Raw genomic sequence first — 14,420 nt, forward strand, 5'->3', positions numbered from 1 at the left:
TCTGAACCAAGGCATGGGACGAGAAGTCTTCAGGTTCAGCAACATTCTATTGACGACTTTTGCAAAGGATTAGGGATTTTTCAGGGTGTATAGGTGGGGTACCCGATGGCTCCGAGAGACCAGCAATGGTCATGGTGGCGATGCTGTAGGGGATTCGATAAGTTTTGCAATGTTTTGAACGCCTAGACCGTCATGCTGTTTTCGAACTTGAGGGTATTGGTGGTTCTCTTTGGAAAAGACAGGAAGCTGCAATACTTATCATATCTCCAGTAAATAACATATGAAGGCTAAAAACCATACTTCGAGCTCGGGTCTGAACTTGATTATGGGGTGGAGTGTTGTTGTGAGCAGCAAAAGAAACAGAGATTTCTGGTATTTCTCTAGCCTCATCTCCCACCAAGTCCCTGCTCCGGTGGTGGCAGCTCCGTTAGCCCCGAGCTCTGTTGTAGTCTCATCCGGTCGTGGCTCAATGGTAGCTTGGTAGTTGATCAAAACAATAAATTTAACAGAGCTCATAAATAAACACAAAGCAAGATTCTCGGAGGGGTATATCACAACGATCATACTATTATTAATTTATGGCAAAAAGGTAACTCAAAGTAACAAGATGATCACTGATATACAGATAAAAAAAAATCTAAAAAGCCAGCTACCAAAGTAGGCTAGATCATGTCTTGTTCATATGATCCCACTAGTTCAAAGAAACAAAATTTGGGGTGGAAACAACCAGCAAAAACAGCCCATGAGAGAGAGAGTAGAGTGCCAAAATCCCAACCAGGTCCTGTCCTAATAGCAACTAGCTCATGATGGGGCTGAAACTCCAAATGCATACATATAAAGACTTCTAAAGTAAAGGGAAAACAATTTAATGCCCCAAGGAGATCCAAATCCAACCTCAAAATTGACCAATTCTTCAAGAGTTGGGATAATTAAGAGCACAAGTGAATCTGGCTTTCATACTCCTGAAAGATGTAAAGGTGAGAAAGTGTTAAAACATGAAGGAAAGCTCATACTTCCATGGAGTGAACAAAAATCATTCAGTCAAACTTTGGTGCAAGAATGAGCAGTAGAACTAAAATGGCAAAAGTTATTACGAACATCAAAATTATTCAAATGGAAAAGCTTGTGATTATTAAGAAAGGACGCCAAAATTAGACATGAATGTGATAAACAGGTACCAAAGTGGACGAGAATTCAGCCCTCCTGCAGTTCATCATCTGAAGCAACCCCACATAATGGTCCTTGCAAACCTCCATTACTATCACCAAGAAGCTCACACGCAGCTTTCTCAAGAAATTCCTTAGCAGCAATTTGAACAGATTGTTTTTCAGAAGACTGATACTTCCTCTTCTTTTGTAAGTTCCTCTCTAATTGCTGCATTTTTGGCCCCTTCCCCCTACTAATATCCCTCATACTCTGCTTTTGATCTGAAAGTATTGAAATATTTCCTTGATCAAAGGGAATCAAGCACAGAAATTCCCTCCCCAACACAAAAAAACAAACAAATTCAGCTAACCTTGGGTGAGATCCGGTAGAGAATGTTCAATGAAGCGAGTAGCTGCTTGATAGTTCAAGGTAGTGGAACGCTTCAATGGTTCTTCATGAACAAATTTGAATGCAAAATTATCAATCTAACATGAAAGGAAGTATGAACAACAAAGAAACAATACCTTTACTCAAGCCTATGAACCGTTCTAGTTTGTCTTGATACAAGCTTAATCTCTCCTACATTCATAACAAGAACATAAGAACGATTTTTTTAAAAACAATGGAAGAATAATCACCAGATTCAATGAATGAGAATAATTACAAGCTCTGTGTTGATAGGATGATCATCGGGGTGAACGCCGCTACACCTCACCTTCACTGCAAAACATCAAAACGAACAAAGATTTCGCCTCCATAATCCAAAATAAAAGAGAAAGAAAAAATCAAGAACTCCTCGTATTTTACATGCAAAGAGAGTGGTAGTGACTCTAGCAAGCAAAAGCATAGACTGAGCTCGTTGGAGAGGCTGCATTTGGGCAAGGACTTCCGGCTCGGCGATAGACAGGAGGGAAATAAGGTGAGTTTGGACTTGTTCTACATTTTCCAATGTCGTCTTCACTGAATCCATCACTTTCTCGGGCACCACGGCGGAATCTCGAACACCTCCCTCCATATTTGCCCCCAATTTTGAACTCCGTCTCTATCACGAGCACTCACAGAAACCGAAGAGACGAGATTCAAATCCTTAAAAAGGAGACGATTTGGGATGGCGACGGCGGAGGGAAGCTCGGACCGTCGTCGTTGAATTGTGGAGGGGAAAGTGGACGGGTAGGGCTTTTGGGTTACAACTGGAGGAGGTTTATGGCGGCAGTTTGGTTCGATGCACCGCCGATCTCCATGTGGAGATTTTTCAGTTTTTCGTTCAATTATTTGAGAAAAAAAAAGGGTTAAATTATACAAAATAAAAATGTACTTTCATATTCTTAATTCGTTCAATTATTCGAAAGATTTTATTTGTTTAATTATTCTTGTATCTTTTTTACATTTTTTCCCCAAATTTACAAATATATTTTACACAAAATAAAAAATTAAAATTATAAAATGTTAAATTAATAAAAATAAACATTGTTTTTTTTTTTTTTTGTCTAAAAAAATATTTTAAATTTCAAATTTTTTAACAATACCACACTTTCAAAAAAAAAAAAACATTATTCTTATTTAATTTATCTTATAGGAATACATTTGAATTTTAAAAAGATTTTTTTTTTAAATTTTTTCCCTATTGATTTTGAAAGTTCATTAGTATTTGTAACGTGGTATTTCTAAAATTAAAGGTATATATATATATATATATTTTTTTTTTGAAAGTTTAAAAATATTTTTAAATTTTTAAAAAATGCAAAATTATTAATTTAGGTTTTATAAAACACGAAATTTACTTCTTTTATAATACATTAATATATAGGTGGCTTTTCCAATTTAGGTTCGGAGGGCAGCAGACCAAAGAAAATATCATCCATTCCCGAAGAAATGAAAAACCATGGCCATAGGCTTCGCACAAATACAAAATATCCAAAAGCGCCAAACCGCAGAGGAGTTGCATATCTCAGGAGCCCATTGAGGCTTGCAGTTTCCGACTTTTATCTAAATTCTTTCGGAACTCATCTGCAATCCAGCCGGAAAATGCTATTCTGAAGGCTTTAAGGTAATGTAAATGTAATTTACTTGGTTAACTTTCTGGATACTGAGGTTCCTCAACCATCCAATCATCCAATATCTGAATCCTTTCGGAACTCAGCTTCTTCATTCATGTTGTTGATTGAAATGTTCTGATGTCACTTGTAATCGTTAGCTCTTTGAGTATGTTCAGCACTTGTTGCAATGGTGCTTTTAGTAATTGTCAGATATACGCTTCAAGTTGTAGTGGATCATCGAGAGGTTTGATATCGGAAAATCAGGGGGATTTTCGAACTGCGACTTTGTCTATGGCGAATTGGAAGAAGCACAGGAAGAAGCGGAAGAATGTTTGCCGGTTTGCGTTGCAAAATCCGGAGGAAATGATGGTGGCGGTAAAAGAGAAGACGAAAAATCCAGTGTCCGAAGAGGAAATTCTTCGGGCTTTGAAATCGATGACGGATACTACGCGTGCTCTTTCTTATTTTTACTCTATACCTGATTTTCCTTGTGTTCAGCATACAACTGAGACGTGCAATTTCATGCTTGAATTCTTAAGAGTTCATGAGAAGGTGGAGGATATGGCTGCTATTTTTGAATTTATGCAGAAGAAAATTATTAGGAGGGATTTGAGCACTTATTTGACAATCTTTAAAGCTCTTTCCATCAGAGGTGGGCTTCGGCAGGTGACGATTGCGCTAAAGAAGATGAGAACAGCTGGATTTGTCTTGAATGCATATTCATACAACGGATTGATCCATTTGTTGATTCAATCAGGATTCTGTAGTGAGGCCTTGGAAGTTTATAGAAGAATGGTTTCAGAAGGGCTTAAGCCGAGCCTGAAGACGTATTCAGCACTTATGGTTGCGTTGGGAAAGAAGAGGGACTCGGAAACGGTAATGGTTCTGTTGAAAGAGATGGAAGGTTTGGGATTGAGACCAAATGTTTACACTTATACAATATGCATTAGAGTACTAGGGAGGGCTGGGAAAATCGACGAGGCGTATGAGATATTTAGGAGAATGGACGAGGAAGGTTGTGGACCCGACCTTGTTACGTATACAGTCCTCATCGACGCCCTTTGTAATGCAGGACGGTTGGAAAATGCCAAGGAGTTGTTTGTGAAAATGAAAGCTAATGGTCACAAACCTGATCAAGTAATCTACATTACTTTGTTAGATAAGTTCAATGATTTTGGAGATTTGGACACTGTCAAAGAATTTTGGAGTCAGATGGAAGCTGATGGATATATGCCCGATGTCGTTACCTTCACTATTCTTGTTGACACCTTATGCAAAGCCAGAGACTTCGACGAGGCATTCGCTACCTTTGATGTCATGAGAAACCAAGGCATCTTACCAAATCTTCATACTTATAACACACTTATTTGTGGACTTCTGAAGGCAGGTAGAATTGAGGATGCACTAAAGCTTTTAGATACCATGGAATCCTTAGGTGTTCAGCCGACTGCTTATACGTACGTTATTTTTATCGACTATTTCGGAAAGTCTGGAGATACTGGCAAAGCTGTTGAGACCTTTGAGAAGATGAAAGCTAGAGGAATTGTTCCAAATATTGTAGCGTGCAATGCATCGTTGTATAGCCTTGCTGAAACGGGGAGGTTGAGAGAAGCAAAAAACATGTTCAATGGGCTAAGAGAGAATGGTCTTGCTCCAGATTCAGTGACCTATAACATGATGATGAAGTGCTACAGCAAAGTAGGACAAGTAGACGACGCCGTGAATTTACTTTTCGAGATGATAAAAAATGGATGTGAACCTGATGTGATTGTGGTTAACTCTTTGATCGATTCGCTTTACAAGGCGGGACGAGTTGATGAAGCATGGAAAATGTTCGATAGAATGAAGGACATGAAGCTTTCTCCAACAGTTGTGACATATAATACGTTGCTCTCTGGATTAGGGAAAGAGGGTCGAGTCCAGAAAGCCATTGAATTATTCGAAAGTATGATTAAGCAAAGGTGTTCTCCGAACACGATATCGTTTAACACGCTCCTGGATTGCTTTTGCAAAAACGACGAGATTGAATTGGCTTTGGAAATGTTTTCTAAAATGACAGAAATGGACTGTAAACCTGATGTCTTGACTTACAACACTGTTATTTATGGGCTGATCAAAGAAAACAGAGTAAATTATGCATTCTGGTTCTTCCACCAGTTGAAGAAATCAATGTACCCCGATCATGTCACAATATGTACCCTCCTTCCCGGTATCGTGAAGAGCGGGCGGATAGGGGATGCTATAAAGATTGCAAAGGATTTCATCAACCAGGTCCAGTTTCATGTAAATAGATCCTTTTGGGAAGATTTAATGGGAGGAACTTTGGTTGAAGCTGAGATAGACAAGGCTGTTATATTTGCTGAAGAATTGGTATTGAATGGGATTTGCAGGGAAGACTCATTCTTGATACCTCTAATTAGAGTTTTGTGTAAGCAAAAGAGAGCACTTTATGCTTATCAAATATTTGAGAACTTCACGACGAAACTCGAAATCAAACCGACAGTGGTATCATATAATTGTTTGATAGGTGAACTTCTTGAAGTTCATTACACCGAAAAGGCCTGGGATCTGTTTCAGGATATGAAGAACACCGCCTGTGCTCCTGATACTTTTACCTACAACATGTTGCTCGACGTTCATGGAAAGTCGGGGAAGATCGCTGAACTTTTTGAACTGTACAATGAGATGGTTTCAAGGAAATGCAAGCCGAACGTCATAACTTACAACATCGTCATATCCAGCCTTGCAAAATCTAATAACTTGGATAAAGCTTTAGATTTTTACTATGATCTTGTTAGTAGTGATTTCTGCCCCACTCCTTGTACGTACGGCCCTCTCCTCGACGGACTAGCAAAAGCGGGACGCTTAGAGGAAGCGATGCAGCTCTTCGAAGAGATGCCAGACTATGGATGCAAGCCAAACTGTGCAATATTCAACATTCTGATAAATGGATATGGGAAAACAGGTGACATAGAAATCGCTCACCAGTTGTTTAAAAGGATGGTGAAGGAGGGTATAAGGCCAGACTTGAAGTCATACACCATTCTGGTAGAATGCCTTTGCCTTGCTGGAAGAGTAGATGAAGCCTTATACTATTTCGAGGAGCTGAAATCAACCGGTCTTGATCCCGACTTTATCGCTTATAATCGTATAATAAACGGTCTAGGAAAATCGCAGAGGATGGAGGAAGCGCTTGCTTTATACAGCGAAATGCGAGACAGAGGCATTGTTCCTGACCTGCACACATATAATGCAATGTTGCTTTATCTTGGGCTTGCTGGAATGGTGGAAGAAGCCGAGAGGATGTATGAAGAGCTCCAACTTGCAGGGCTAGAACCAGATGTCTTTACTTATAACGCTCTCATTCGAGGGTACAGCGTGTCGGGGAACCCCGAGCATGCTTATACGGTCTACAAGAACATGATGGTCGATGGCTGCAACCCCAACGACGGTACGTATGCACAGCTCCCTAATCCATCTTGAAATATCATGCATACTATTGAGAGTACAAATTGTACATATTTGAAGAGGGTTCTTTAAGATTCAGGAATACAAGTGATGGCACTTATCTGTTTTCTTGCCCATTTTGGTTGCTTCAAAGTCTGGCTTTTTAGAGCAGACCTTGAGAAGTGACTGTTGGAGAACATTATTTCGTATATATATATATATATATATATCGTAACATCATGAACTGTATAAATCTTTAACGATTATATTAGTTTATACAAATGTTCCCTCTCATAAGCAAAAAGAAGGGAAGGGGAAAATGTACAACTTAGAGGAAATCAATCGTACCAAAAGCACCTTAGCATGATCATCAAGTGGAAATCTCTGGTTCACAGATCGCTGGAAATTACATGGGAGCTACAAGTATTTGGCAATTATAGTTTAAATTCAATGAAGGCGTGAAAATTCCACTAAGGGGTCCAAATGATTCGAGAACTCGACCAATTTAGACTACCCAACTCGAACTATTAAGGTTAGGTTGAGTTGATTTTTTTTTTTCTTTTTTTCATTTTCAGTTTGGGTTGGAATACATTTTTAGAAAATTGAATATTAAGGTTAGTTCGTAGGTTTACTTTTCTAGGTTTACTTTTCTTTTTTGTTAAGTCAACCCAACAAACCCAAAGTTAAGGTTGAACTCATGAATATTAGAATGTTTGACGTTTGTAACTAATATTAGGGATGTATTATGACCCGTAAATGTTGATATTTGAACTTTATGTGGTTTAGTTATTACTATAACATATATAGTGGATAAGTATGATCTTTTAAAAAGAAAACAAGTTGACCACCCAACCCTATGAATTGTAAACTCTATTCGGGATTTGTGTGGCTCATCAACACAACCAACTTTCATGAAGCCTGGTGTATCACATATTCATATCATTATATCTTAAAAAATCATGCTTAAGAGTATAGTTATAGAGGTTAATTAAAAGTAGTTTTTAGATTTACACAAATACAAGATATTCTCGAAAATACTATAACAAAACAGAGACTAAATTAAGAACAAGTTAAAATCCAACACAAATTACACAAACTAAAATGATAATCTAACCTACTTGGAAAAGAAATCAAAATTCAGAGCAAGTCCTCAGATGCCATTCTACTATGCCATCCAAAACGATGAACCTTTCATTATAATATTCATTCAATAGGCGAACTGAAAGGAACAAGAGGAAAGGAAATAGCAAAACGGAGATTATTAAGGTGAAAACTGAGGGGCCACATAAGGGCTAGAGTACAACAAGCAATGTATTTGGTACATCATATAACTTCAAAATCTAATGTAACAACTGGACCCATCATGAATTCCTGTTATTCTCAAGCCGCCCGAGACGTCTTCGATGAGCTGAGCGGGCAAGAGAAGCGCAAGAAACTTTTGCTCCTAATTTTACTCAACAAAGTTGATACTTGATATGACCCAAAAAAAGAAGAAGAAATATACAACTCAATATAAATGATCAGTTATTTGTCTTTTGCAATGGGAACGTAAACATGGAATGAAATTTTTTTGATCAAAAACGTAAAGGGAAATCAATCCCACGTGACTCAATTCATGCAAGTAAAGTTTCACATGCCTGGATCTCAGCACTTTGAGTTGCCAGAATTCCCTCTCCAGAAGGGCTAGACTTGAGGCTCTTCATAACACCACCAAAAATGTATTTCTGGAAGTAGTTATCTTCCATCTTCTTAAGAATCTCCTTCACGACCGCAAAATCCAGGCCCCCGATCAATATTAGCTTCCCGAGAATCTCACCAAAATTGTTCGGTGCCTTCGGTAGATCAATGCCGATATCATCCATCATTGACCCATATAGAAGGCACCCCGTACCAATATCCTTTGCAGTAAAGACATTCTTGTGAAGCAAGTGCTCAAGAAGCTTAACAACTGGGTCTACACATGGTGGAATCTTTTCAAGTGCTATGATAAGGGATTCTTTAACAACCTCTGGGTGATAAGCTGGGGCTTTCAGCTCCTCTACACACTGTAGAGCTTCAGCAAGAATCCGTACACTGAAGTATTCCTCGAGCAGCGAAACGGTTTTCTTGTGAAGATCAGCAGAATTGGATACTACAGAAGGAGCTGTAGGCTTCTGAGGAGAAGGTATGACTGATGCAACTGGAGCAACTGGTCTAGGGTTGTGGGCAACAGGCTGTGTTCCAGGCACGAAACTTGGTCGGGCAGGAGATGCAGCAGCGCTACCCTGTAGCAAAGCACTTGTTTTCCCCGTTATTACACCACCACTTCCCTGAGGTAAATATTTAGAATTAATGGAAGGTGTTTTGCCAATTAGTGATGACTGGACACGCGAAGAAGCCTGAGTATGACCTCCGCTTTCGCCCCTTGGCATTGATCGGGATCTAGGAACCTCCCAATTGTCTGAATCAAGTCCAGGCATACCAGGCATTTTCCTGGTTCCCGGCATTCCAGGCATCATACCCCCAAATCCAGGCCCAGCAACAGGAAAACCACCAGGACCCCCAAGTGCCTCAGCATTACGGCCATTTCTCATCATTGCAGTCGAACCCGGACGAAGCCCTAAATTCTTTTCAGCCTCGGAATGAATTTCAGTGATGGTTTTTGCTTTCACCTGCACCCGAAAAACGAGCCATCAGATTTGTAGGTTGACAGGCATGACAAAGGTTATGTCAGAAAAATAAACAGCCGCTTTCTTGCCACACACAACCGCTTTTTTATTCCTTCAATACTAGAAGCTATCATAAACGAGGAAAAAGGAGCAAACAGAAGCGTCAGCAAATTGGTCCTCAGGGGTTTTTTGCCTAAAATAACATTGAATTAGTTTGATGCATAATTTATTAACCAATCGTAGCCACCAATATTATACCATGGCCTACAGGAATAAGGAACTGCAGAAAGACATAAGATAAGTGCACCATACAAAGTAACTCGAACAAAGAAATTGAAACCAGTATAAAAAATATTCACCTCTTCACGTCTAGGTACCCATTTATTGGCCCGTAAATCAAGAACATCACGGACCATAAATCTCAACCTAGGTGCTAGTTGGGTGTTTGCAGTGAGCTCCTTCAATCGGCTGAAATATAGATCATTGACCCGCCGAGATTTTGGGCTCTCATCCAGTTGCTTACCTATTGTGTTAAAAAAATGACTAATAGCCTCAACATTCTCCTCAGCAGGGCATATTTTGGGGTCAGGCCCCAACAGCTCCTGAATTGTTAAAAGAATCAAATTAACACCAAAGGCCATTCACAATGAAAAAAAAAAAATGTAAGTGGATCAGTACTGATGATTACCAGAACAATATGGTGAACAATCTTTTCAGGCACCATCTTCTGTTTCAGAAGCTCACCTATCAGGCGAATGTTTCCTAGAGTTCGAAGCTTAACCATTCTTTCTTTATCTCTTCTTTCCATTTCCTGATCAGGATTAGTCATCTGCCTGATTTCTGCCCTCAGATTATCAGCACCTTCAAACGCTTCTTGGCAAATATTTAAGAGAACTCGTTTAAAAGTGATATCTTTCTCCCCAGGCACATCAGATGTAAATGAAGGAAGCTTCTCATTAAGGTCGGAGCACAAAAGTGCATACATAGGGCAAAATGTGGGCTCATACACGGCCTTCTCAAATATAAGTGAAATAACATCCTATATTCCATACCTTCAATCATGTTAGTCCATCATCTAACGAAGTGGTATCAAAGCAGGAAAAAAAGATGCACTAGACGCAATAGTAGGTACCTTCAAAATATCAGCAGATGTAATTCCAGAGTCAATCAATTGACCTTTGAGTACGTCAAACTTTTCTGGAGTCAATTTATTGAGTATACTGCAAATAAGGAAGACGCAATACTATCTTTATTTCCAACGTTCAACGAAATATATGAAATAATAAATCAGGGGAATGATAGTTACCCTTTTACTGTCTTCAAAACACGATCCTTTTCTGAGATATTACCTCTTCTAACTGACCAAGGAACTTCAGCCTTGATAAGAGCAGCTGCAGTACCCACCTGTTGGCACAGAAAAATAAGAACAATGCCAGAGCCAGAAGATATACATCAATGGGTAAAGGGCCTCATTCAAAAGCTGGAAGTAAAATGTAAAACTTCCGTGAATGGAATAGATGGAGGATCCCATAATACACCTTTACGTTTAAATATACAGAAAGGGATGCCCAACTACGATAATTGATACATATAGTAACAAATTGATATCTCCCCTACTTAAGAAATGAAAAATAAAAAATATATAATTGCTTTCATATGATTTCAATGATTAACCTCAAATAGATCAAGTAAACTGAAGGGAAATTATTACCCCTTGGTTACCAGAAACTTGAGTCCTATTATTTGAGTCTTGAAAAGATTGTCCTGTCAAGTCCTTGTTGTCGCGAATTGCCTCCCAAGATCCTTCCTCTGTGGTGGGTAACTGTCCTGTTCGACCACGCCAATCTCGACTGTCCGGCTCAAAGTAACGGCCTTGAGATTGTGATTGCTGCTGAAGAGAATAGGAACACATGTAATTAAAGTTTGAATGAGGATGTAAGATCATATGCATGTGTGCGTGTTCGGAAAAGTATGATGTAAGGGAATGATTCATGGATGATTATGATGTAAGATCAGTAAATCCACAAACAGATCGATACCAAATGCATAGAAAAGGAAAAATCGATTTCTACCAACTGAATGTTATGAAATACAAAAACAATAAACTTACATTGCTTTCAGCACGAGCCCATGTTTGATCCTCCCCAAGTATCTCAGTCTCAACTTCTAGTTTGATCTTCATGATATCCTCAGAGACTGTTGCAACCTGAGAAGAAAAATATGTTAGTCGACTTGTCTATACATGTGAACAATGAATAAGATGATAATTATGACCAAGACAATGCCACAGATATAATTAAATATGACATTAAAAAAATATGATTTTAATCTTCACCCATAAAAAGCATCAGCCAATCTAACTATATGAGGTTTGGGGACAGAAAAATGAACAAGTACCTCCCTAAGCTGCAGAAGCTGGTCTCGAGTGTACTGGATTCGCTCACGACCTTCGAACCGTAGATCACCGGCCTGAAACAAGTATACAGTATATAATCATTAGAATTGATAGACTATTATACAAAATACGAAAATTGTAAGAATAAGAGATTGGCTTAGACCTATGACACAAAATGGACTACTAGACTTCGCACTTTTGTAAAGATATACAGAGAAATTCTCGTGCCTGATTTTTATTTATAATCATGAGTGCTTACACCAGCTTATGCACCCCCCAACTAATTTGAACAACAACCTGACTGTATAGCATTTGGAAATAAACCATAAAACACGCATAAAATGGCTATCATCATGGTTTGAACTTGAATGCATGACCTCAAAGGTATCTAAAATACAATTCTCACTTTCAATTACCAATCAAACCCATGATGCAAAGTTAATTAAATATTTTTTTTACACGTAAATTATTTGATTAAATATTCTACGCATTTCAAGAAATACACTACAAAAAAATTGGGTTTTTGATCCACTCCATCAACATACAAAACTATTCCTGATTGAAATCAAAGCCCCATATCCTTTCATCCCGCTGAAAGAAATTTAGTAAATCCATATGTAATGTAGGTTCTTTATGGGCATGGTTAACTCAAGCTATGCCCACCTAAAATCCTACATAATATTCTATGTCCATATTTACATCAGGTACGCGTACTTGAGTGCCCTGACAAGAATTAGGACAATATGACTCTACATTAGACATGAAAAAAACGATCGACATGGAATTCTAGAAGCTATAATCTGTATCAACTAAACATCATTAACATTCAAAATGCAAAGCAATGTCGGCCAATAACTAAGGACAACCAAACATTCATCAAATCTAACAATACCAGGTTGATTCACTCCAACGGGTATTTGAAAACAAGGGACATCGACAAACGGGAAAGTAAAACACACAGTGAAAACAACATCAAAACAGGAAAAAGATTAAAGTTTTATAGATTCCAGATCTATAAAAACAAATCCGCACACCCATATCAATACAAAGAACACAAATACACCAAGAAAGCCCCAAAGATCGTCCATACGCATAAACTCATATCGCGAAAACCATATCCCTAACGCTCTTTGTAAAATAAACAGATATGGAATTCGACCTTGAGGATTGAAGCAACACCGCCATGTGGACGAAGCGACGAAGAATCAGCGGAGGAGGAATCGAAGCGAGGGGTAACAAATCTGCTTCCGCGAAGGCCACCGCCACCACCTGGTCTCAAACTTATCACCGTCTGATCTGCCTGCATAACTCTACCGATGCAATCCGTTGTTGAGCGTTCACAAAGAGGGATGAGGAGAGAGAAAGCTGAAGAGAGAGAGAGAAGGAATCGTTCGAAGCGGAGAAAAGAGAGGGGATTGAGATGGAGGATGTTCGATTTTGGAGGTTATTTTCGACGAGATAGAGACAGAGTGGGATTCTATCTCTACCTGCGTCTCGCTGTATCTCTTCGCAGCTGCAAAGAGAAAATGGGGGTGAGTGAGGAGAAACGCGAGCTCCAAGAAACCCTTATTGTTCCCCTCATTCCTTTTTATTTAATAATTTTATTTTTATTTTTATCAAGCAATTTTTTTTTTATTATTATTATTATTATTATTATTATTATTAGTGGGCGATTAATTTTATAATAATTAAAATCTATGCTAAATTAATAAAAAAAAATACCTTAAATTTTGTATTTTAACCAAAATATACTAAAATATTTTTACCAAATATTAATTATCAAATTTTAAAATTAAAAAATAACAAAAACTCTTTCATAAACAAAATTTTTGAAATTTTTTTACATTTATTTAATACTTAACAAATTATCTACAAACATTTTTTTAAGATTTTAATAGATATTTTTGAAATACTTTAACTTTTAAAATTATTAAGTGTATTTTTTTAATTAAAAAATATTTAAAATAAAAAAAAGAATGTTAAAATGTATTTTTTAAGATCAAAGTGGAAGGTATTTTTGTTAATTTATCCTAAACTCTATTATATTTTTGGATTTCAAGCTCTTTCATTGTTGTGGGAAAGCGGATTCCAAATTCAATTAAATACTTTAGAAATAAAAAAACAATAACTATTTATGTGCTGAATCTAGAAAGCAGTGTATGGGCCCCATGGTCCACTTGGTTTATTCAGGCCCAAGAAAATGGGCCTGCCCTATGATTGTGGGCTCAATTTCGCTAGCTCATAAGGAATCTCAGTTTTCTCGATGACCACGTATGAAGCCCAATTACTTTAATTTACTTTATTGCCCTTGTTTATTAAAAAATTGAATAAATTATTCAAACAATCCAAACGTTAACCCAAAAATTTTATAGTCGAGTTGAATTCTTTATTTAATAAAGGTGGTTTGTGTTGAAAAAATTTACAACCCGAACAATTGAGTAGACAGTAAAAAAAATATCTCAACCAAAGTCATTAATACTACTCAATAATTTGATCCATATAATTCAATTATTAATATATATATTATATTATATTATATTATATTATATTATATTATATTATATTAAAGGGTAAAAAGTCCACTCAAGCTTAACTAACAACAAAAGAAAAATTCCACATCTACTTTACTAGGGTTGTTGAAGTAAGAGAAAAATAAAACTTTACTAAATGCAGAGTACCATAATACAATTATCTTCATAATTATTATTTTTATTTTCTTTTAGTTTAAGAAATGAAAAAATAGTAATT

General features: G+C 37.5%; 3 protein-coding genes and 1 non-coding gene across 5 annotated transcripts; 1 reads left to right on the plus strand and 3 right to left on the minus strand.

Moving 5' to 3' along the window:
- Window positions 1-549: 549 nt before the first annotated feature.
- On the minus strand, window positions 550-2,411 carry LOC111476708 (nuclear nucleic acid-binding protein C1D-like). The gene is made up of 6 exons (XM_023120496.1): window positions 1,954-2,411; window positions 1,811-1,866; window positions 1,671-1,725; window positions 1,517-1,597; window positions 1,179-1,427; window positions 550-962 (listed from the first exon to the last, which is right to left on the minus strand). The coding sequence occupies exons 1-5, from the start codon at window positions 2,159-2,161 to the stop codon at window positions 1,195-1,197; spliced, it is 633 nt and encodes a 210-aa protein (XP_022976264.1). The 5' UTR covers window positions 2,162-2,411; the 3' UTR covers window positions 550-962; window positions 1,179-1,194.
- Window positions 2,412-2,989: 578 nt separating this feature from the next.
- LOC111476687 (pentatricopeptide repeat-containing protein At4g31850, chloroplastic) lies at window positions 2,990-6,870 on the plus strand. The gene has a single exon (XM_023120460.1). The coding sequence runs from the start codon at window positions 3,321-3,323 to the stop codon at window positions 6,663-6,665; it is 3,345 nt and encodes a 1,114-aa protein (XP_022976228.1). The 5' UTR covers window positions 2,990-3,320; the 3' UTR covers window positions 6,666-6,870.
- Window positions 6,871-7,864: 994 nt separating this feature from the next.
- LOC111477187 (eukaryotic translation initiation factor-like) lies at window positions 7,865-13,239 on the minus strand. Of its 2 annotated transcripts, none has more exons than XM_023121218.1 (9): window positions 12,832-13,239; window positions 11,675-11,746; window positions 11,388-11,483; window positions 10,989-11,165; window positions 10,584-10,681; window positions 10,410-10,497; window positions 9,966-10,316; window positions 9,637-9,879; window positions 7,865-9,280 (listed from the first exon to the last, which is right to left on the minus strand). In XM_023121218.1, the coding sequence occupies exons 1-9, from the start codon at window positions 12,976-12,978 to the stop codon at window positions 8,243-8,245; spliced, it is 2,310 nt and encodes a 769-aa protein (XP_022976986.1). In that variant the 5' UTR covers window positions 12,979-13,239; the 3' UTR covers window positions 7,865-8,242. The 2 variants fall into 2 exon arrangements, with proteins under 2 accessions (XP_022976986.1, XP_022976985.1); XM_023121217.1 differs by having other exon boundaries at window positions 10,989-11,168.
- LOC111477348 lies at window positions 12,286-12,391 on the minus strand. Its single transcript, XR_002717268.1, has one exon. It is a non-coding gene; the product is annotated as a small nucleolar RNA snoR103 (small nucleolar RNA).
- Window positions 13,240-14,420: the final 1,181 nt, after the last annotated feature.

This window comes from Cucurbita maxima, unplaced genomic scaffold (assembly GCF_002738345.1).
Source record: "Cucurbita maxima cultivar Rimu unplaced genomic scaffold, Cmax_1.0 Cma_Scf00003, whole genome shotgun sequence".
NCBI classification, from domain to species: Eukaryota; Viridiplantae; Streptophyta; class Magnoliopsida; order Cucurbitales; family Cucurbitaceae; genus Cucurbita; species Cucurbita maxima.

Coding starts and splice junctions, on each gene's coding strand:
- LOC111476708 (XM_023120496.1), bottom strand. CDS start 2,161: ATGGAGGGAGGTGTTCGAGATTCCGCCGTGGTGCCCGAGAAAGTGATG. Junction 1,867..1,953: donor CACTACCACTCTCTTTGCAT/GTAAAATACGAG, acceptor GATGTTTTGCAG/TGAAGGTGAGGTGTAGCGGC. Junction 1,598..1,670: donor GTTCATAGGCTTGAGTAAAG/GTATTGTTTCTT, acceptor TTGTTCATGAAG/AACCATTGAAGCGTTCCACT.
- LOC111476687 (XM_023120460.1), top strand. CDS start 3,321: ATGTCACTTGTAATCGTTAGCTCTTTGAGTATGTTCAGCACTTGTTGC.
- LOC111477187 (XM_023121217.1), bottom strand. CDS start 12,978: ATGCAGGCAGATCAGACGGTGATAAGTTTGAGACCAGGTGGTGGCGGT. Junction 10,498..10,583: donor GTTTTGAAGACAGTAAAAGG/GTAACTATCATT, acceptor CCTTATTTGCAG/TATACTCAATAAATTGACTC. Junction 9,281..9,636: donor GGGTACCTAGACGTGAAGAG/GTGAATATTTTT, acceptor TTTCGGGTGCAG/GTGAAAGCAAAAACCATCAC.